Source organism: Periophthalmus magnuspinnatus, chromosome 11 (assembly GCF_009829125.3).
Source record: "Periophthalmus magnuspinnatus isolate fPerMag1 chromosome 11, fPerMag1.2.pri, whole genome shotgun sequence".
In the NCBI taxonomy this organism is placed as follows: domain Eukaryota; kingdom Metazoa; phylum Chordata; class Actinopteri; order Gobiiformes; family Gobiidae; genus Periophthalmus; species Periophthalmus magnuspinnatus.
The window spans coordinates 16198639-16221961 of record NC_047136.2 but is presented as its reverse complement, the minus strand read 5'-3'; the positions used below and the strand labels follow the sequence as shown (position 1 = coordinate 16221961).

At 41.3% G+C, this 23323-nt stretch overlaps 4 protein-coding genes across 9 annotated transcripts in view; all 4 read left to right on the top strand.

Annotated features, from left to right (window-relative positions):
• The first annotated feature begins 98 nt into the window (after positions 1–98).
• On the top strand, positions 99–13318 carry LOC117379126 (homeobox protein Hox-A7-like). 3 transcript variants are annotated; one of them, XM_055225193.1, is made up of 3 exons: positions 99–214; positions 10023–10169; positions 12427–13317. In XM_055225193.1, the coding sequence occupies exons 2-3, from the start codon at positions 10061–10063 to the stop codon at positions 12789–12791; spliced, it is 474 nt and encodes a 157-aa protein (XP_055081168.1). In that variant the 5' UTR covers positions 99–214; positions 10023–10060; the 3' UTR covers positions 12792–13317. The 3 variants fall into 3 exon arrangements, with proteins under 3 accessions (XP_055081168.1, XP_055081167.1, XP_033831732.1); XM_055225192.1 differs by lacking the exon at positions 99–214 and adding an exon at positions 8522–8860; XM_033975841.2 differs by lacking the exon at positions 99–214 and having other exon boundaries at positions 9300–10169; positions 12427–13318.
• Positions 1395–5882, top strand: LOC117378527 (homeobox protein Hox-A9-like). Its single transcript, XM_033975140.2, has 2 exons — positions 1395–4126; positions 4942–5882. The coding sequence occupies exons 1-2, from the start codon at positions 3550–3552 to the stop codon at positions 5181–5183; spliced, it is 819 nt and encodes a 272-aa protein (XP_033831031.1). The 5' UTR covers positions 1395–3549; the 3' UTR covers positions 5184–5882.
• Positions 13319–14424: 1106 nt separating the features above from the next.
• hoxa3a (homeobox A3a) overlaps positions 14425–23323 on the top strand; it is a 42295-nt gene continuing 33396 nt past the window's right edge. For 2 of the 4 annotated variants that reach the window (XM_033975067.2, XM_055225167.1), the window contains exon 1: positions 14425–14685. The gene's annotated coding sequence lies outside the window, so the exon portion shown is untranslated. Of the gene's footprint in view, positions 14686–22245; positions 22304–22971; positions 23022–23323 lie in introns of those variants that run through there. The other 2 variants (XM_055225165.1, XM_055225166.1) reach the window with 2 other exon arrangements.
• On the top strand, positions 17129–20797 carry LOC117379134 (homeobox protein Hox-A5-like). Its single transcript, XM_033975850.2, has 2 exons — positions 17129–18480; positions 19921–20797. Exons 1-2 carry the CDS (start codon positions 17874–17876, stop codon positions 20166–20168), a joined length of 855 nt encoding a protein of 284 aa, XP_033831741.1. The 5' UTR covers positions 17129–17873; the 3' UTR covers positions 20169–20797.

Here is a 23323-nt window from a genome sequence, read left to right as displayed (position 1 = left end):
TACCCGGAGCAGCATGGCCAGCCGGCTATTGTAGAGTTTTATGACTAGCTCGTATATGAGGCTTCTCCCTCTCCTGTGAGCTGCTTCAGTCGTGGGAGAGCCGTGCAGACGGAGAGCAGGCCTGCTTTAGCACCGAGCCTCCCTGTATACGCTGGATATAAGACATGCATTCTATAGTTTGGAGAGTATAGGATTAAGAAACAACAAAGAAAAGGTAAGTTACATGTTCCCATTTGTGTGTGTGTACATGCGTGTATTGTGTCTGTACTGTGTGTAACTATGTGTGTACAATGTTGTGATAATGTGCCAAATGTTGTCAGATGGTGTCCAGATAAGGTGCAATCATGTATTTGTTTGGGATTGTGGTGTGACCCGGATTTGACTGCCGTGTGGTTTAGGTAGTTTCATGTTGTTGGGGTCCTTTCTTTATCTCTGCAACATGAAGCTGTCTTAATTGCTCCAGTTACGCACAGCGAATGGAAAAACGTGGATTTTAGAACAATATGATCTGTGGTCACAGTATGGAAGCACAGGTCCTCTATGCAAACAGCCAGAGCACGTGCTTCTCCTCTTAAACACAAATTTACGTACATTTCCCGTCTAAATTTGTAACATGTGCTCACCATGTGCCAAGCGTGGAAGGCGATCAAAGCTACGTGGACATTAAAGGCGATTTGAAATGACATTTTCCGTGAGCCGTACAGTGACGCAGACGCGCCAGACAAGGCCTCGGTTACGACCACTGCAGCAGAGGCGAAGGGGAAGGTGAATGGGCCAACAGCGACCTCCGCGGGCAGTGAGACCGGATGCTTCCGCTGCATGCTATAGTGCCCCAGACAAAAGGAGGGGAAGGGCTTTATGGCGATATTGAGATCCGCCAGACAGGCTGTTATCTGCCGAGGCAAAAGAAGTCAATAGCCCCCGCGGTAAACAGCTAAAACACCGCCTGATTTAGGTTTACAACCCTGAGAAGCTATTGCCACAGTGCGTCCCTTTCCTCCAAGGTGTTTGTCTGTGCGCAGTTTTAGAGCGTGGTGTTTGATGTGTTCTTGCTAAAAGAGCAAATATCAGGAGTGAAGTCCAGTTTCGAAATGTAGAAATCATATCTGCATGTTCCGAGAGCAGAGGAAAAGATTCTTAAAGTCTGAACAGTCTGTAGTGGCCTTGTGGGTGTTAACCACTGGTTTTATTCCCCTGTAATAAATAAAGGACGCGGCGGAATGAGACGTGAGAATTCAAGGTGCTGCTTTGCCCCGAGGTTTAGAGGAAATGAGAGCCCATAAACAGCGCACTAATCGATACTGGCTCTACTTTAGATTTGGTCAAAGCTCACCGTCTGATAGAAACTTTTACTTGTACGTTTAAGAAATCGGTTTGAAATAAGCAGAAAAATTGGGTTTTCAAATGAATAATTTATAACCAGTTATATTTATTTTTATTTTTTATATTATATATATTTTTTATATTTATGTTTAATTGATTTTCTGCAAATGATCAGATAAATATTACGCGCACACATTTATATGCAGTCCACATCACGGGGTATATCAGAAGTGAGCACTTCAGCATTTCAAAATACACACAGAAATTCCAGTTTTTCTTTAATTCATTTATGTCCAAGCTTTTCTTTTGTTTTTCTTATTTTAGAAAAAAATAAAATAAAAACAGAAAAGGCGCTTTGACAAACAAATTTTGCCTAAATATCCAATACACGGCTATATATTTGATATTTAGGCTGTATTTGACAATTATACACTTCATTTAAACATGAGTTGAAAATTTAGACCACAGTGTGGATGAATATACAAATAGCATGTGCCAAAATAATTTACACACGATTTTTTTTTCCTGAAGGGGTTTAAGTCCATTTCCTTATCGGATATGTGTTTCAAACAATGAAGATCATTGACATAATCCAACTATCCGCACTACTCCATAGCTATACCCGTGGAATCATATTCGTCTAAATCTTTTCATTTTTATTTTTTATTATTTTTTTTTACAACTAATCTTAACCGCTGGTATTCAAACCAAGTTGTTGAAGGAGGTGTTCACTGGTCGCAATGTTTCGTTTAAAATGCCCAAACCGCAAACAGCCCCGGGTCACTTGTTTGGCTCTATTTACACGTAAGCTTACACCGTAGTGTGCGTAATAACTGGCGCTTATGGCGGGCTTCACAGCTCTTCTGATAATGGCACTGCAGATTAAGACTTTTAGGTGTAAACAAGTGGGAATGCATTCATACGTGATTAACACATTATGACATGCTACGCAGCAACACGAGGGACATTTCGTCAATAAACGTAATACTTGTGCATTTGTTGACACGGCTTTGCATTACCGACTTGATATACGCGATAATAGATGGATATACGACTGCATTCGCTTTTATTAAACGTACATTTACTCACATTTGTCAACACGCAGTGCCTTCCATTGCACTGAATTGTTTTCGTCTTTGAATAATTATTTTTATTTATTTGTTTCTGTTAGTAAAATAATTTCTTGTCACTGAGTGTTGTTTTTAGGTTTAACTTGACAGCATATTAATTGTTATTGTTTTCCCCAATAATATAATCAAGGCAGATACAACCTATATTCTACAAAATGATTGAGAACTGATAGTACTCTTAGATAGAACAGTTACTGAATATACACAGTTACTGAATATACCTTATCAAACTGGTTTTATTATGTATCTGGGATATTTTCCTGAACGGCTCTTTTACGCACTTTGAAACATAAGTTTTGATCAGCTAAGGGTAGATTGACGTTTAGCGAAATTCAGTTTTTATATATAAAATACCTTCTCGGCTTGCAATCAAATATAGCATATTACTCCCTCTGTTCGCTGCACACGCACCGTGTGCTTTTGAAGCGTTATGTTGTGTGTTGTATGGATAGGGATGAGTTCTGAAGGACAGCTTTTAGTTTGTGAATGTATCCCTCAAAATGAAGAGAATCCTGCTGGTTAGACGTAATTCGTGTTTCTGTTGCATGCGCTACATGCGGTGACTTTGTAACCTTTCCTAGAGCACTGCCTCCCTTGTGCGCGGCAATAGTAGGGTGCTTACGTGTCCTATAAAATAGCTCGTAAAATGGGCTTTCCCCCAAAACATACTGTATCGTTTGTTGTAACCAATCCGAGTTTTTAGCGGCGGACTGTGGCTCAGATTCTCCGGAATATTCTTCCTTCACATTGGCCATCTCAAATACACACGGGATGATTATTGTGCGCTTTAAAGTGGAGCTTGTTATAGGATAAGGCTGAGTATTTAATGACCAAGAGGGATTGATTTATCCTTTATTGTTCAGCCTTTATGATCACGTGTGCGCGCTGCCCAATGGCATGGCAGCATGGCTCCCCATTACTGCCCCGCTGTAGTTGTGTGAGGGGCCAAGTTGCTACTTGATTTCTCCACATTGTTATTTTGTGAGGCTGGCTTTACTGCTGTATGTGTGTGTCGTGTGTGTGCGCGCTCGCTATTTGTTTGCGTGGATCTGTCCCTCCGAGCGCCTGGTCCATGTGAAGGCGCTTTTTCTGCGACATGTCGACATCCGGAACTCTGACCAGTTACTACGTGGATTCTCTCATTCTACCGGAGAGCGAGAATGAACTCTCTACGCCGAGATACAGCTCTGCTCCCGGGCTACACCATTCCAGACAAGCTCCCTCCTCCACAGGGTCCATCCATGAGCACAGTGACTTCAGCTCCAAAGGCGCGTTATTCGGAACTCCATGGAGCCATGTTCCGACGCAGTTCCCCGGCTCAGTTTCGTCCATGTACCCCCACCACCACCCGCACTACGGACATCCTCAGGGGCCGGTGGCCGCGGACACTGACCCCCGCTACCAGTCATGGCTTCTGGAACCCATGTCTGCGTCTTTGCCCATCACAAGCCTACCTCCCACTCACCATTACGGCCACGTAAAGCCAGAGGGAGTGCGCGGTGGCGCTGATAGCGGAGCGGTGATAAGCGGCACTCACACCGCACTGCTCTTGTCTGACTACGCCAACGGCACCGTGGCCACGGCGTCTCCTGCAGACGAGAAGGACGCACTGGGCGGACACGCGGCACACGAACAGAGCGGGGACGCAGAGGACAAACCAGGCCTCGATCCAAGTAAGTGTCCTTATAGGTTAAATATATAATATTAACACTGGACATTGACATGGGCGCGCTCTGACGCCATTCGAAACATGCCTTTGCCTTTTGGGGGTTGCCCGTGGTCCTGTTCTCGGCTCGTCCTGGAGGATGCAGATGACTGGAGTGAAAAGTGATTTTAGCATTATATATACATTCATACACAGATTATGCATTGCAAACATATTATGTCACAACAAAACACTTATGTTCGTGACTGTGGCCTACTGGACTGGACCTTAGTCAACAAAATGTATTTGGGAAAAAAAAAAAAAAAAAACAACAACAAAATGTCAGTCTAATTCTTTCATTACATTTAAATATGAAATACATAATTTTACTTAACTGTATTTCACATTGTTATTTCACATTGCGACGTTCTTTATGTCCACACACACACACATAAATAACGCATTTGTTCACACATGCACGTCTAAATCCCCTCACATACCTTTCCTAATTGTTTCTGTTCTCTATATCGGTGGTATTCAAAATGTGTAATATTCTGAATGTTTAGGTGTAATTGGACGGTTATTTAATTGCTCAAAAGTGTCATTCCACAGTCTTTTACAAATAAAATTCTTCAGTTGTCTGAAAACATAAAAACATGTAAGCATATATTATTTGTACATATCACAAAAGCAATATATGTATATATCTGTATATTTACAACAATTTGATGCCATATTTGTTTTTGTAATTGGGATAGAGTAATGGACTTGTTTGAATCATTTTTATAGTTATGCAGCCATATGGTTATTGCACCTTCACATAATGTCCATGTGTCTCTTCAGATAACCCCGTGTCCAACTGGCTTCACGCGAGCGCCACACGGAAAAAGCGCTGCCCCTACACCAAGCACCAGATCCTGGAGCTGGAGAAGGAGTTCCTATTCAACACATATCTGACCCGGGACCGGCGCTACGAGGTGGCGCGGCTGCTCAACCTCACGGAGAGACAGGTCAAGATCTGGTTCCAAAACCGCCGCATGAAAATGAAGAAGTTTAACAAAGACGGTCCACCCAAGGACGAATAACACACTGCGGAGGCGCATTGGCGGTGTGCGGGCACTGGAAGCCCTGTCTCCGCTGGACTGGTTTTTACTCATTGTCTTATTGTCCTCCATAGAAGCTATTAGGCTTAATTGTCTTGTTAAAAGCATGTTGGCCTTCAATTTAACGCGAGTACATTTATATATTGCACAATTTGAGCGTGCTCCCCCTTCGTTTGCCCTTAGTTGAATGAATCCTTGTTGTAAGTGCATTAGTTGGCCTGGGTCCCGTGCTGTGAATGGACATTTTTAGCTGTGTGCGCGTATGGTTTGTTTTCGTTGTTGTCAGTTTCAGAGTCACTTTAGCTTAGATTGTAAAATGTACCCATTCCCCTTATTCTTAGCCTATTGATGATAGAACTATGACTGCTGACCAGAGCTGGAACTAACATTGGACATTTGCATTAGGTGCATTGTAACCACACTGAAACCTCCCAAAATGCCCCTAAATTAAGAGTTCTCTGATGATTGACTACCTACACATTTCAACTACCTACACACCCGTTTATGGCGTAGTGTTTGCTTGTTTGAGCTGAGTTTCAGGGAGAGATTCTGTTTTAGTGAAGGGAAATGGAACACTGTAGGCTACTTAAGGAATACCTCACGGTCTGCTGACCGGTCCACTTTGGTTCACAATGTAATTTGTACTTATTTATTAAATAAAGCAAATTATATCTGCGAATGCACCCACGTAATGTGATTATTGTAGTCTGAGCCGTGTATCTAAGACGTAAGGTGTGTGTGCATTCTCTCGTTAAGGATCAGTGTCCAGTTTGAAGCGTGCCTCACAACGGTGAAAGTAACAATGTTTTTAACGGCACTATTATGTAAGTTTGGTCATGAACAGCGTCTAGTGACCAGAAAGTGGCCATTCTATTATCACTCAAATTGTTATGTCCAAATGAATGTTACTACCAGCTAGTACAAACAAATACGAATAAGAATGTTCCATAATACTAAACTTTCTAACGTTACTGAGAACGTAAACAAATAGTTCCAGATACAAATTGCACGTGGTGTATTATGACAGGACCGTATAATATGTCTATAACAATACTAAACTGAGGTAGAGGTTTGATTGTACGTATACTTATTAGAAGTCATGTTCGGAGCATTAATACAATTTAAGGAAAGTAGACTTTAAGGTAGATCTGCGATGGACACCGTGTGTTTGTGATTGGCTTCTTGGCAGAGGATGTTGTTAGCTGTATACAGCCATAAAAGACAATTACCGCCATAACCTTTTATGGGGTGCAAAGCACTGCGAGGCGAGAGGACACAAAACAAAAAAAGACGTGCGGCCCTTCGACAGCTGAAGCCTAAAATAATACACGGCTAAGAGTGTGGATCCATGCAGATACGCACACACATACACACACATGCACACCCACACACACACATACACACACACACACACACGCACACACACACCCGCACACCACACACACACGCACACACAATAAGAACTGGCCAGGCTCCTGAACCCAAAGGAAGTGAGATTTTGACAATGATAATGCAGCGTAATTGCTAGATATTAGACCTTTTAAAATGCGCTCTGTGACACATGTAGAATGTGGCCATTTATCAACCTTGATTCATAAGTCTGTTGGACTGGATATGTGTTCAAATTATAACCTTCAAGGCTCAGGTCTGTGCATGTCCGTGCGCTTGCCTCAGAGGACAGAGTGAATCCAACATTTGTGCGTAAAAGTGTAACGCACAAACATCCGTGCGTAAAAGTGTACCAAGCTCAGTGCACCTTTGGAAGCCCTAATGCTCCAGACATAAACGGCCATTAAAACCGCGCGGTGCAGATAAGCCTGGTTAAAGCCAAACCGGAGCTGGTGCTGTTGTGACGCGCGGAGGGACACAGATGGACCAAACTTCAAAGACTCGAGCAAAGACAGTGCCATAAAACGCCTGGTCTGCTCCACTGTCTGGCATTCCTGTTCGAATGGCTTTATGGCCGTCCAGACACAATTAGGCCGTTTCCAGAATGGCACCATTTGTTTTTCTCTCCTCATTCTGTGAGCAGCGCCGGACAAAAGGCCGAGCGGAAATCATCTCTTTTATTGGACTCTTCCCGACGGGGACGCGTACGCGGGCTCACGGTCATTTGGAGGAGGCTTTTGTTTTTACCTGGGAACCGTCCGCCCTCTGCTCCTCTGCTGCAGCCAGCGGCCATAAAGGGGCAGCCAGTAGTCACCATAAGAGACTAAACTAGGGTAGTATAATAATAATAATAATAATAATAATAATAATAATAATAATAATAATAATAATAATAATAATAATAATAATAATAATAATAATAATAATAATAATAATAATAATAATAATAAATTGTATTTATATTACTTATATATTTCTATTATGCACGCAACATAGCCGTTTTTATCTCCACAACAATCTAAATGTCTCAGAAATGAGTATTATAAACATACGGGTAAAAAAGGCTCATCTGCCTAACTGGTTTGTTGGTTGAGCTGTCAGCAGTAATAATAATACCTTTAGGGTGCTTAAATATTTGAGGTGTATTATACAAAACGCGTTTCACACAAAGTATAAACAAACTACAAAGCCCTCAAATGTACAAACATGACCATTTTCAGTTGGAAATGTGAAGGAAATGTGAGTCTATGTTTGTGACAACGCTCATTTATAAAGTCAGTCCGCTGTCCTCCAAGTCTGCAACTACAACTGATGTCCACGCTTTACCCCTAATGTCCACGCTTTACCCCTAATGTCCACGCTTTACCCTTAATGTCCACGCTTTATCCCTAGTGTCCAGCTTTATCCCTAGTGTCCAGCTTTATCCCTAGTGTCCAGCTTTATCCCTAGTGTACACGTTTTACCCCTAGTGTCCTCGCGTTCCAGCTGTGTCCATACCCTGCCCTCACTGTCCAAGCTCTACCCCTAATATCCACGCTCTACCCCAAGTGTCCACACCATATCCCTAACGTCCACGCTCTGTCCCTAGTGTCCACCTTCTATCCCTGTGGACACGCATTGTCTTCAGTGTGTGCAGCTCTGGGATTTCACTGGGGCCAATTAACTCTCCTGTTTATCAGAATCAGAACCTGTATAAGTTTTATTGCCATTGTCAGTGAACAAAAGTCACAAACATAAACTTGTTTCGGCGTTATGGCACAACATAAAACAAAGAATAACAACTGTAAACTAAAACATAGACTTTGATATACAATACAAAATATACAGTATGACAGAACAGCTGTGCAAAACTTTGACCTACAAGACAAAATAAGATATTTCTATTTTAGCATATGTGATTTCTAAGCATTTTTGAAAACATTTACAAAGACCCTTCAAAAACTCCACTTAAACATTGAGTTATTCCGCCCTTCACACAGTTCCGCGCAATGTCCAGAGGATGGCGACACTGGCCCGGTAGCACACGGCCATAAACGCCTTTGAACACAATGGCCTTGCAGCGGGGGCTCCAGCTGACTCCGGGTTTATGAGCTCGGGAAAAATCATTCACACATTTAAACACGTCATAACATTCGCGCCTTGGGGCAGATCTTGAGAAGTCTCAGCGGAGCACGGGCTGCTGTGGACCGGTGCCGAGCGCGTGTGTGTCCCGCTGGAGCGTGGAGAGACACCCGAGGAGAGCAGGGAGGACCAGACCGACGCGTACTAAGGTAAACTGAGTTAAAGCTATTTTATATAAATGCATTTTGATACAGTAGGCAATATTTACATCATCGCCATTTCAGCTTACTTTAATTTGGATAGGCCGAAGAACGTAAAGACGAAAAACAAACAAAAATATATATTAGTATTAAAAATATATATTTGATTATATAAAATGTATTAGCCTATAGTATAAACAAAAATCTTTCAACCGTCTTAAAAGCTATCTTTGCAATGCATTTTTTAGATCTCTATAAAATGAATCATAATGCTGTTAAAAGAGATAATTAGTCTATATAAAATGTAATGTAAAATGTAATATTCTCATAGTCTCATATTAATACACGGCATATATTTTGTAATATTATTTAGCAACAGAAAGAAGAATTAGTAAAAATATTGGTTTTTATTTAAGCATATAAACGTTTCAATGCTGTAAGTGCTTGTTATAGACTTTGGACAGAAAACATTACACACAGACGCAGCACAGCATTTATGACATTTGAACTGATTACAGTCTAAAACAATTAGGAACTATATGTTAAAGTAAAAGTGTGATTTAAATTGTTAGATTTTCATTAGGGTTTCTGTTTTGGCTTTGCCCTGAAAGAAACCTTCAGAATGCTGACGGTTTTATGGCGCACAGTTAAAGTGGATGGAGGGCCTTTTGGGCTTTCTAATTTTAACGTGCTCAAATATTTCACTAATGTACGACATAAATACAATATGTGAACTTTATCGATTTGAATGTAGTTAAAACAATTATTATGAACGGAAGATTTGCCGCGTTATTCTGACTCATAATGCGGGTATGTTTGTGTGTGTGTGTGTGTGCGCGTTTGGGGACGTGAGAATTTTTCCAAGCGCCATAAAGGAAATCACTTCTAGCTCTCCGATTGGTCCGAAGTGTGCAGGCCCGGGTCATGTGACTGCGTTCTTTTGGCCGTGGAGTAAAATGGCTCCCGCGTAAATCTCAGCTGTATTGCCGTCGTATATCACTGCACCTCGTAAAAACGACACTGAGGATTCTGGCCCAACAAATCAGGCACTCGCAGCTAAATATGACTTCTTATATTGTGGACGGGGTTCGGCCGGCTCTGTTCCCACACAGGGCTGAGCGCGCTGTTCACGGCTGCAGCTCCGTCAGTTCCGCCGCTGTTGCATTTGCAGGATTCTATGGAGGGCGGAATGGCGCGTACTTGGGGCCGATGGTCAGTCCGAGCTGCATTGGCCAGAGCCGAGAGAGTGACCACCAGAACCTTTCCGCACAGGCATCGGACCAGCAGCACCTGATGTACCCGTGGATGGCACTGTCAGGTACGTAATCATGACGCACACACAGAAACTATACAAGGAAAATGTAGGTCACCAGAGACTTGTGTGGACATATTTTGTTGTCAACATATTTTAAAATATTGAATGCTTGGCCATTGCACTTTATACATTTTAAAACATCTTTCATAATGTATTATAATCTAAACAAGAATGTATGGTTAGTTGTGGAGAGTGACAAAAAAGGAACAAAAAAAATAGTACCTTTTTACTGTGAGAATACTGACCAAAACCAATTATATTTTTATTTAAAGTAATCAAATGAGGCAAAATTGTTGGACATTGTACATCACAATGGCATGGGCCTAGTACATATTGTAATATATTAACCTAAACAGTCCCAGGATCATAAAGATCTGTTGTTATTGTTTAGTTTCATTTTTCAGTTTAAAAATAAATAAATAAATAAAAATATTTCACTGAATGAAATTATAAATGGGCAGTATTTACGAATATATGAACATTGTTAAGAAATAATTAGGCTGGATAAATACAAAATAAATAAAATGGCTGAATCAACAATAGACCAGCTAACAAATATCCAAAGACTACTGGCTTGATACAGGATAATTGTAGCTATAAGGGTCTGTAGTGCAAAAGGATTCTTGTCACAGTTCAGTCTTGAGGACGTTAATGCACGTTCAACATGCACATTACAACACTTGAGAGATAAAACCTTCTTTCCAAACGCCTAAATATTACCTACTGTAGTTTTAATTTCCATTGGTGCAATGAAATCGTAAAAGTTTTATTGTGCAACTAATGAGAGCTGCGCCATAAATTCATTGGGCTTCTGTGTGGACTTTGCCGCTGGGGGTTTGCGCTCTGCTGTTCCTCTCACAGCCTCTTCTCCCCTCTGCGCGGCCGTAAAACAGACTGCGCTCTGTGTGTAAATCACCCTCCAGCTTCTCTTCTCCTCTTTCTAATTGGGTCCGCAGTGCAGAGGGGGATGAGAGCAGTTTTGGTGCAAAAACCGGTCAGTGCGCATAGCTCAGATCAATATGGAGGGGTAATATTTGTCGGCGACATAAAGCAGTCAGGTGGATTTAGAATGCCAGTGATTTGGAAGCAGAGGTTTTGTGAGGGGAGCGTATTATCTAATTGGAAAAGCCTGTGTGGTGTCACACAAGAATGAGTCTAAGCCCGCAGAAAAAAAGAAAAACACTTCAAATAGAAGCGCATGTCCTGAAGGTCACAGCGGTGCGTAAAAGGCAACCCAAGATCTGCCCGTATGGACAGTTTCAGCTATGAAGGAAGATTTACTGTCAGCTGTAAAGTAAAAATGTATTTTAGAAAATGTTTCCCCTTTTATGATGTGGTGCATATCCATTTGAACAGATCAAAAAGCCTGAAGTGACAAAAACTGTGGTTAACCAGACAGTAAGGTATTCCAAACTACACACGATTTATTTAATGCAGACTTGTATGTCTCTCATCTCTCCTAAAATGGCTCCCACCACAGTCTCTATTGGTTGCCATGGGGACGAAACATCTATAAGTCACTAATGAAATGGCATCTCAACTGAAAAGCTTATTTTTTCACATACGTTTATCACATGTTTAGATCATTGGGCTATTGGCAGGCATCTTCAGCAAATGCATTTTTTAGGAATCTACTTAATTAAACTGACATAACCAACAGAAACAGTAATCTTTATAGGCCTATTTGTTTTATATAATATCATAATATTTCACACGACACAAATTATTTTTTCTTTATTTATTTTCTTTCTTTCTTTTATTCTATTTATTGATTTATTTTACCAAAAACTAGTGTGTAGTGTGTGTGTATTTTCTTTCTTTTTTTTTTTTTTTTTTTTTTTTTTTTTAATCACACTGGCGTTTACACCAAACATAATTTATTTTTATTTTACAAAACTCCATGTAAATATGCCACTATTGTTGACTACTGTCATCCAATTTATGACTTAATTGTGATAAATTAATGACACATCAACATTTTATTATTATTAGTAGTACAAGAAAAATTCTAACCTGTCAACTGGATTGAGTGAGTTGTCCAGTTGACAGATATGGATTTTTTCTTTTACTATGGATCATACCTGGATGACTGAGGGATGACACATTTATTATTATTATTATTATTATTATTATTATTATTATTATTATTATTATTATTATTATTATTATTATTATTATTGTTATTGTTGTTGTTGTTGTTATTTAAATTGTTTTTTTAATGTATTTATTTGTTTTTTTATTTACTTATTTCCTGGTCCAGATCCAAGCAGAAGACGCGGAAGGCAAACCTATTCCAGACACCAAACCCTGGAGCTGGAGAAGGAGTTCCACTTTAGCCGGTACCTGACGCGCAGGAGGCGGGTAGAGGTGTCCTGCACACTGGGCCTCACCGAGACACAGGTCAAAATCTGGTTCCAAAACCGCAGGATGAAGTGGAAGAAAGAACATCATCAAAACTCTTCCTCCAGCCCAGAATGTAGTCCCGCGGACTCGCACGGGGAGACAAGGGCGCACAGTGGTTCTATGGCGGAGGAGTCAGCTGATCGTAGGATACAAGGGACTACGAGACAAGGACAAAGGGAGCAGGCAGACAGGGGAAACACTGTGTTAGTTAAAATGTGTTAGGAATGGCGCATTATTGCACTAGAGCTGCTTGTGCGTAATTGGAATGGTAAAGGTATCGATCCATTTGAATGAATAGCTCCAATTGAAGGACCAATAACCATTAGTACTCCATTCACACCCACGCACCTTAGTAAGTGCCTCCACGACTGAAAACACATTGCATTAGTAAAGTACCTAACGCATTTACATTCTGGCTAACATCAATTTAATTCGTACAAATGAATGTGACGTAGAGATTCAGACTAACAATAACGTGCCTTTCTGTTTACGCACGGGTGTGTATGTTTTAATACCAGACCGTGATGTGCCTTATACTTTTCGAATGTGATATTAGTAATGCAGTAAACATTAACCACGTAACTGTGTTAAACTGGAAGATTAATGAACAGTGTGCACTTGTTTCTGAGGTCTGTGTTGAATAAATGCGTAAAAAAACATTCTCTTTCTATGGGCTGATAAAAAGGCTGTTTTTGGCACTTGACTCCACACTGGATATCGTTGTATGCTACTCAGATAATGCTATGTAAATAAAGTGGATTTGGACACTACTATAAAAGCCATAGTTAGTCACTAACTATGGCCAAAAATAAAATAAAAGCATGTTTGTTTTCCATTATGAATGTTTTTATTGCACCTCCATGGATTCATGCAGTTGACTTTCCATCTCCAAAAAGGTAACATACTATCATTTTACTTACAGTTGTGCAAATATAATATTTGCATTAATAAAACATCGTTTTTTTCCACAAGCAGTATGCACATACTGTGTGTGTCTATTGTCATATCCACAGAACTATAAGGACCAAGGTCCAAAATCCATCTGTATTAAGCACGTATTGCTGACAAATTAACAGTATTTGCTGCAATAGACTTTATATTTTTTAGCACTTACTCACAGCACTTCAACATGGCAGTGAGCGACAAATTTTGCATATATTAATGAATTAGAATAGTTTCAGGTTAGTTTCTTGTGACGTGCAAAATCTTATGCAAGACACAAGCTGCTATATCAAGGGACGTTGTCAGATAAATGCACTGTTTTGGAAGACGTCGATCCAAAAACAAGGTTATCCGAGCGGACACGTGCCATTGCACTGTCTATTCCCAAATCGCCACGGTCATTTAAAAGCATAACCACGCGAAAAGCCACTGAGCTCAAGAATGCCAGCTATACTTATGACTATTACAAGCGATGTCTTGCGTTTAAAGGAGAAATGTGGGCCAGAGCTCTTCATTAACGCGCTCCAAGCCAAAGACAAACGCCATTTTTGGGGAATGTCAGCTATGAGGATGCGAGACGGGGCAGGCACTGGCGTGGGGAAGTAACTGTTGAACTCTGCTTTGCCTCTGGTCCCTGAGTAAGATGGCGCCTGCTTCTCCTGCTGCTGGTGTGGTGACCCCCCCATCCCTCCCCCCAGCCCTGCTCTCTCCTTCTTCTCTCCTCCTCTTTCCTCTCTCCTCTCCCCTTCCAGCTCCCTGCCCCATAAATCCGCTGTTGTTTATGAAAATTTACAACACCGCTCTCCAACTTTACGACTTTACCGCGCCTCCCATTGGCTGCCGTCGGAGCACGTGATCTGGCGCCGTGAACATGAACTTTTTATATATAATTTCCAATAGCGGAATAGAGCAGGCGCATTTTAAAAGGGCTTCGTGTCGGGAAGATGTTTGGGGCAGCGACATTTCAAGGTTCCCTCACTGGATTTTTATCGGGACGCAGCATGTTGGATATGGAGTGGATTTCGCATCATGCTTTGGGGAATGTGTGGATGGACCTGTGTGTCAGTGACCTAAATGCGCCCCGGAGGTGTTCCAAGGAAGGCTTAGGATGCACCTGCACTGGGGTACCTTTCCGTTATCTGCCATGGTTTCTTTCCAGAATACAAACTACCAGGTAAAGTTATTCGTCTTCTATGTATTTTAAAAGCATCCTTTACAATACATGGATCCAGCTGTTCTAGACACGTCACTGGACTATTTGTATAACTGTGATTTGTGTTTGTAATGCTAATTCATGGTGCAATGTATTTTACGCACGGCTTATATTTGATGGTGCATGTTAACACAGCAGAGCCTACTGTTTGTGGACTATTTTGGGAGGAATATAGTTTGTCATTGACGCGGTTTGGCGCCCTCTTGTGGACAGATTATGGTTCTGGTTCTTTCTGGTGATCAGCGTCATGACTGCGGCGCTCACTGACCCGTTTTACTTAATACTATCAACCCAAATTGGAACCAATTGGATAACGTTAAACTAATTTATGCTAACAACTAATACAAGGATGAGAGCGGGAGCAATAACAACATATTCTATATCGTATTTTACTTCAGATGAAACATGATGTCATTATTTCGTATGGCTACATGACTATCCAGACTTGATAATAAAGCACTGGTAAACTACACTCTTTGCTTTCCCATTTTAAGACCAAAATTATCACAGGTAGAAACGTTCAGTTGCTATTTCTTAATATCAAAATGGAATACACAATCTCTGTATTATCCCATGCATGTAAACATACTCATATATGTCCAAAAGAACAGACGTCCATTGGCCTTGTGCATCATATCAGACAAGCAAATCCAATCCTCTATGATGAAAAAATGAATTTTAATACACGACTGATAACACTTGACTTTTTCAGTAGTATTGGCCTAATATTTTAACTTAAACACGATGGATTTGGCACTTAATTCGCTTGATCTCATACTCGTTGTTAGACAATATAACTGACTTTGATAAGTCCCTTTTTATCAAATAAGGCAACTTCCCTACATTAACCAGGATTACACCAACGTAAATAAACACACGGTGGTACTGTACTTGTTGTTGCTATGGGAGCCCATTCTCTATGGTGTTGAATATTTTTATGACAATTTTTAACACATTAAAATATTATTTTGATCTATGGGCCTTTCATCCGAGTTTAAAATTCCTTCTATTGTGAAATGTAAATTCTCACATGCACAGCTTTTACGCGTACACGCCTGTAGAGTGCACTGCCCTCCTTCAGATACGGCCGAGGGCCCCTTTCAATTTGGCCCCTGTTAGTTTGGCCCTTTTCTATTTGGCCCCTGTTTTCTCTTACACTCGCATTTCCTTCCTTTCCGCCGCCGGGTTCAGCTCTGGGTGTGTCCCTCCCTGCTCCGACGGAAAACATTTCGTGGGAACTTTGTCGCCATTGGCCAGCCATAAATCAGCTGAGCCTCGGCCCCGGTCTCAAACACGGGTGTGTTGCGTTTAGAAGCCCCATAGCCGTGCTTAATGCTCATGCAAAGGGAACACATACCTGTATCCAAATAATTATAGTCTAAAATGACTTAACGCGGAGTCAGGGGCGCAGGACTAGGCTTGTGCCGCTCAAAGGGGAGGCATTAGCGGCGGGACTAAAGGACAAGTCAAAGCTTTGAGAAATGCCGGCGCCATAAAAATTCCTGAAGAAGAAAAACAAACGAAGAGCAGAGGACGAGAAGCAGGGCACCGTGGCTCCAAACACAGCCGTCCACAGTCATTTTACGCACGCAGCACAAGGCAGTTTTAACAAAGGCACGGCTGCAGGATTGTTGCGCACAGTTGAAATGATCTGAAACTGTTATTTTTTATTCAATGCATATACATGTGTTATAAACTGATCAAATTATGGCCATTAGCAATTAGCAGCTTTAAACAAAACATTATATCTATGGAAAGGTGAAAAGTCCTCAAAATGTCAACAATAGCAGGAAGCTGAAACCCGTGAACAGGTTCATATTCTGGTAAAAAGTTAAATTTCTGATTGTAATTTTATTTTTGTATTTTATATTATTATTAGCCTATTTCTTGTTAAAGAATAGGCCCATTTTAAATCCATATAAGCATTGTTTAATAATTCTTTGTTATATCACACCATAGTTTGACCTGTAGTCAGGCCTTGGTAAAATATATAGGCTATTTACGCATAGTTTTTCTTGAATCGTCGTCAACTTTTTCGTTATATGGACCAAAGTATAGTATTCTTATAAAGCAAACAATCTACACACTCCGACGCACCCCCTTTTCCACTGACCGTTGACCTCAAGCCAGGATCAAATAGGACAAAACCATTTGACACAATTATTGACCAAGTTGGCTCTATTTCAAACTTTCCTTGAAGATGATAATGTTAACTTGAAACCATATATTGCACAATGTTATTATTACTAGCCTATTTTAAGGTCGCAATATTGGCAAATTTAAGTAAAATCCAATCCAAGGCAATAACTGTGTGAGTTTACATTACATTACATTCGATCTAAATTTATAATACCATTGTATTGCCAAAAAAGCAAAGTCAACAAGGACAAAAGTACGACATACTCCAAGCTTTTATCTTAACTTTACTTTTTATTGTCTAAACTTAAATAAATCGTGCATTTTACTCGTTTTTGGCAAACTCCATTGGCTAAGCTGCACTCAGATGTTATTTATCAGAATCTTTTTGGCAACGTGTGGGTGAAAACTATCTGCAATGTGCTTTTATTCTATCAACCACACTCTATTCGCCCTCATAGCCTCCTCATAACACGCACAAACATATTATTTTGCATTACCGGGGCGCGCTTCTCTCTCTGCATGCTGTATTGTTCCGCACCCGCTTCGCGTTTTTGCCGCATAGCTCGTTAACCTCCCAGTGACCCCGTTTCGGATGAGTGTCAATGCCTTTGTTACACCAGAGGATGGCGCACTGTGATAACCCAAAACTTTCCGATGCTCTGTCTGAGTTGGGCTCGATCGTGAACGCGCGTCCCGACTCCTCCACCCCTCCCACCCCCGTGCGCGAGTTTACCTCTGGAGGTCACCGAGCAGGATTTACGACTGGTCAACAAAAGCACGTGACTCTCCGCTGTAGCCCCATATTTGGGTGCCTACGTAGCAGCGAAGAATCAAGTCCATGTCCCACTCATTTCCATAATTCATCATAAATTGTGCTGCTGAGAGGCTGCTATAGGGCGCGCTAAAGCACAAGAGCCACAAATCACTTCCGAAAGCGCGCGTCTTTATGCGGCTTTACCTGAAATAAACGATTAAAGACGAAAGGAAAGCAAAGGTGGAATTGTCAACAAATGAGCTCCTATTTTGTGAACTCATTTTGCGGACGCTACCCCAACGGCGCGGACTTCCAGTTACATAATTATGGAGAGAGCGGAGAGTACAGGGACACGACGGGGATGCACTCCGCCAGGTACGGCTATGGCTACAACGGGATGGACCTGAGCGTGGCACGGGGGAATGGCGGTGGGCACTTCAGCGAACGTACCCACGACTACTCCCCGGGTCCCTCTTCCTCGACCCCCTCCATAGACCCCGGCAGGTACGCGCAAAACAGCAACTCCTCTGCTCCAACGGCGAACAACACCTCCCCGCTGCCCCTGTCCTCTCCGCCGCCCCCGCAGCAACCCGAGCCACTGCCCTGCGCTGCTTCCGTGTCCCAGGCCAGCGACGCGCGGCCGGGGAAGAGTGCGAGCATGGGCAGCCCTTCGCACGGGGCAGGGACAGCGACAGGAGGGAGCATGATGTTGAACCGGGACTGTAGCGTGGCCAAAGCGGCAGCAGTGGCGAACTTGGAAGAGGAGAAGCCTTCGGGGAGCGCGCCGAGTACCCCTCAAAATGTGAGCGACAACACGCAGCCCCAGATCTACCCATGGATGCGGAAGCTGCACATAAGCCACGGTAAAGTTGATGCTCTTGTCATCTACTCAAGTCCTGCTTTTGTTAACTATGAAATTGTCCTCATTATGTATATGAACAATGCAATGACAGCTAGTACTTGGTGTTTTAACGGCAAAAAGTAGGCCTATATTATTTGTCTGTACATGTACAACATATTTGAGTTAGTGATTGTTAAAACTGATAAACGGCATCTTGTTTTTGAAAAAAAAATATATTCATAAAATTATTTAAGTATGGGAAACGCAGTGCAGTAATTTGCTTATAAAATACTCCATCAAACGAACTTAAAATTGATGTTACTTTTACAACCTGAATAGATTCTGTAAAAAATATTTCCAAAAAACACAAAAAGGCCCCCATTCACCTGTATTAAACTCCCTTCACGTAAAGCAGGTGTGGTGAATTTGGTAACAAGGTCAAGCCAAATGTCGTTCACAAAATCTACTGAAGAGACGCATTTTGGTGAGCTCAAAACACCACAATTTCAGAATGTGTACAATCTTTGACACATGTGACAGGGTGAATTCAAAAGCGTTATTGTGGAGGTTGAATCAACACGTTGGCCTGTGATTCAGACATGACAAAAAGCTTTTCTGTGCCACATAAAGTCTGGTCTGCCCGCGCTTTGTCCAAATGCCTGGGGTGTTTTCCTGCTCCGTGGGCACTTCATTTTGTGCAATAATTAAGTTGCATTCTTCACTGTCCAATCACATTTAATATCGAGCAAAAAACAGATGAGAACGTGCGTAAAATCGTGCCATAATGGAAACGTGGCATGCTACGATTCTGAATCAATACTTATACAAAAGATAATTTTATTCAATAGTAGGAACATGTTGTAAAAGTAATTATGTATATTTTGAGTTTAAAAGAGAAGTTAGATAGCTTTTGGCTGCAATAAACCACAATTTATTCAGTGATAAAGCGTGCGTAACGGCCTTTCGCTTGTGTTGACTTAACTTTAAATTAACTTTACGCCAATAATGATCACTGAGACAATCAGTTCAGCAACTGCAATCAGTAAATTACTTAAAATAATCACAATAGATTAATTTGCCCCAAATTACCCAATTTGATGCCATGTGCATTTTGCGCATGTGAAAGTGAAATAGAGCACACGTTCCTGAAGTGTCACGTATAAAAGTTTGTTGCGCGATATTTTCATTGCATTGCAGTGTGTTTCTTATGTCCGTCATATTTTTGTGTGTATCTGGTCTATCTATGGGTTTCAAAGTGATGAAAACTTGGGGCTGTTGCCCTAGCAATAAACAATTTAAAACAAAATCGTAACTCTTTTGAATGGTGAGTCAAAGTTCGAATTCCAGATATAACAGAAAGCTGAAATCCATGAATAAGTTGTCACTTTTTCCCTTCTTACTTTTACATACTTAAAATGTCTACGAACTTAACCTCCTTCTAACCCAAACGTTTTGCTCTCAGACCTGTCAGGTCCAGACGGTAAACGGGCTAGGACAGCCTACACACGCTACCAGACCCTGGAGCTGGAGAAGGAGTTTCATTTCAACCGGTACCTGACGCGCAGGAGACGGATTGAGATCGCCCACGCGCTGTGCCTCTCCGAGAGACAGATCAAAATCTGGTTCCAGAACCGGAGAATGAAGTGGAAGAAGGACAACAAGCTGAAGAGCATGAGCATGGCGGCGGCGGGAGCGGGCTACAGGCCTTAGAACTCTCCCTAAACTCCCCCAAACTCCCAAACCCTCACGGAGGAGGTCTAAGTGTCATCTGAGAATCTGATTATTGGTCCAAACCAGACTGTGAAACGTTTGCGCCATTTTCATTTCAACAGTGTTTGATTTGTGCTCAAATGTGTTGTCCTTCCGTCTGTTTAAATAGACTTGAAACGTAAAATTAACAACAAAATAAAATGCCATGTGTCATGTTGTCTAAGTCCACGAAACTATAGTGGAAAACGGACTCTTACTGTAATCTGCATATTATTGTTAATGTATTATTTTGTTCATGTCTAAATATTTGTCAATTTCTATTACTTTTTTGTTGACTTAAGACCTGTTGTCTTGTTTTTGTAAATATAGTTGTCATAAGTTGGTCCAAAAGAAAGTCCCGGTGCGGACTACTAAACGAGCAGAAGCTCTTTAGGTTTTTAATGTACAATGTGTATCTATACACTCTTTCTGATGCTCTTGTTGTTTTTTTGTCCCTCAAAAGCCCATAAGATATTTTAATCTTGGCTATTTCTGTTTCTAAAGGCCTATACTTAAATGGTGCTCCGGTCTGCGCCCACTCTCATTTTTTATGCCCATATTCTTACATTTTTTTGTGCTTTTCAGAAAGCATATTAGATTTAATCGAAAATAACAAAAAATAGATCAAAAATACTCAGCAAAAAAAAAAAAAAAAAGTCATTTTGCGTCAAATCTATACGTTATCAGCGCTTTGTGTGATTCGAGTATGCCTTTAATTTTCCATGAATTTCTTAAAAATGAATTACGCACATACCTCGATTCATATTGTTTAAAATTTGCCTAAATGACCTTAACTTCAAATTATTCTTAAAGACTAACTCGCTTTTGCGCACTGGCACTTTGCGCTCCCATGTCGTACTATTTCAGCTAATCATAATATTTAATAAAAACTATATCTTAACTAATAAACATTAAACTATCAGGTAACACGAATTATTACTGAAAGTATTAACACAGACCATCTCTCTCCCAAAACACATTTTCTTCGTAAACCTAAAGGCCTGTCCTATCTACCTGTTATTTTCATTGTTTTGAGACTTGTACAGTGTAGCGTTAGAACAAAAACAAACAAACAAATAAACAAAACAAACATTGCCAGGTAAATTATTTCCTGATCAGGCAAAAGCTTGAAGTGTATCTAAAATGTGAACAGTTGAATTATTATTATTAACCATATGAAAAAAAAAGAAAAAAAGTATACGCTTTTGCTATTGGTTCCTCTGTACGTAGTGTAAATGTGTGTATTTATTGGTTTGTAGTCACGCGCTTAATGAAAAATTATAACCAGCAGGAGTGTGGCCCATATACGTGTCTGGTCACTCTCTATTCGTCAGTTTTGTTTTAGACTTTTCTGAGTGTTGGCCATTTTGTAGATGTTCTTATTGTAAATACCATTGGCTTTCCATGTGTGTATGTCGCGTACTCATTTGTATGTTTTGTTTGTTTGTTTTTTTTAAGACTGGAAGTCGAGAATATACTATGATGAGAAATTAATAATAATGATGATAATAGTGCCCAATATAATAAACTTTCTACTCGGATACGTGTGTAGCGTGCGCTTTGTCAGACTGGCCTTTGACTTTCTGACGCTTCTCTGACCTCTGCGTAACCCCGGGATGACTGCCACTTCACCTGAATAAATTAGCGCGTATTCAGAGCGCATTTGTACTATATCAACAGGTCCTTGTTTTACGAAATTATCGTTGTAGACTCACCTTTCGCTATCTTGTACATTGGTGTCCCTCCGCGCACTTTTCCTGCAGTCACCTAAACTTTATTGGAACCCGCAACCCGGCGAACCCGTGTCTGTGCGCGCGTGTGACATTTGGCTTGACTAAATGAATGGCACTCTTTTTTGTGTCTATGAATTAGATCGTAAAAATCCTCCAGAGCGCGGCCAGATAGGCTGCACTGGCCATAAAGCGGTCACGTGGTGGCCATTAAAGTAAGTTTTATGGTTTTGGGGAGTTGACAGTATATTGCACATAACATATAATCTCAGTGCCGGCCGAGGCTGGCTCTGATTCTCGGCTCGGGACTCGGGAGGGCTCTGGTTGGAGAGGCGAGCGCTGTGGAGCCGTACGCCGCGTGTCCTGGTAAGTTTTTGACGCTCCAGAAACGGGCAGAGACAGCGCGTTATTGTGTTCGCAGCCTGTATCCGTCCCTATTAGTGCATTAGGGTCATTTGTCTGGAGCACAGCGCTGATTTGGAGCTGGTCTGGGCAGATGTTGCGCAGGGTTGGGTCCAGCAGCTCATGGCTATTTAATTGCTTCCTTCCCTCGTTGTTCGCTTCCATCTGCGGTGTAAGCCATAATCCGTTTTTACATGTTGGATAATTAGCTCTTGGTCCACTTCCACCCCCCTAAAACCTCGTTGTCGTTTGGAGCACTCCCAGACCACGATCCACAAGTTTCCAATTGATAGTTACCTGATAATGCAGGCTAATCCCGTACTATCCATTGTGGAAGAGTTCTTGTAAGTTTGTTGTAAAAGTGTGGCGAGTAAACACAAGCTAAAGTGAGCAAACAGCAGCAGCAGGACACTGGAAGAGGAATTCCGTTTTGTGTCCGCCACGTCATTTTGGTGGAAAGGTTGAAAAGTTCAAACCAGTGGTCACTCTCGCTTTGTTCTGACCTCTGTTCAGACCCTGTGAAGATGGGGTCAGGCGCACTCGAGAAAATACTGACCCTCTCAATCGCTTCGGGGATTATTAATATACGAGGAATGAGAAAAACCTTTTAGTTATATGAATAATTCGGTTTTGTCTTGGCAAACGTTGACGATTGCTTGTTGACCTTGTGGATATTGAAACGGTACGTACTCCCTTTTTGGGATTTGAAAGGAGAAACACAGCTGTTTAGATGAGTTTGTATTGTGGTTATACAGTACGTGACGGCAATTAGATCTATATCTGTATGTGGATGTGTCTGGATGTATTTATCTTTATAGCTAAGATGTGATATCATTTGCCATAGAGATAGTACATGCATAACTCCATTGCATCCGTGTGTGCGTAATTGTGAAAGCTAACAAAAACCTGTGTAGTCTCTTGTGTGTGTCTTGGCTGAGGAGAAACAGAAATCTAGAAAATGGGTTTTAGAATAATAATCAGGCA

What these genes read in the sequence shown, in the direction of transcription:
- LOC117378527 (XM_033975140.2), top strand. Translation starts at nt 3,550, where the DNA reads ATGTCGACATCCGGAACTCTGACCAGTTACTACGTGGATTCTCTCATT. An exon ending in CAAACCAGGCCTCGATCCAA is followed by an intron (nt 4,127 to 4,941) that starts GTAAGTGTCCTT and finishes GTGTCTCTTCAG; the next exon opens with ATAACCCCGTGTCCAACTGG.
- LOC117379126 (XM_033975841.2), top strand. Translation starts at nt 9,914, where the DNA reads ATGACTTCTTATATTGTGGACGGGGTTCGGCCGGCTCTGTTCCCACAC. An exon ending in CCCGTGGATGGCACTGTCAG is followed by an intron (nt 10,170 to 12,426) that starts GTACGTAATCAT and finishes TTCCTGGTCCAG; the next exon opens with ATCCAAGCAGAAGACGCGGA.
- LOC117379134 (XM_033975850.2), top strand. Translation starts at nt 17,874, where the DNA reads ATGAGCTCCTATTTTGTGAACTCATTTTGCGGACGCTACCCCAACGGC. An exon ending in GAAGCTGCACATAAGCCACG is followed by an intron (nt 18,481 to 19,920) that starts GTAAAGTTGATG and finishes TTTTGCTCTCAG; the next exon opens with ACCTGTCAGGTCCAGACGGT.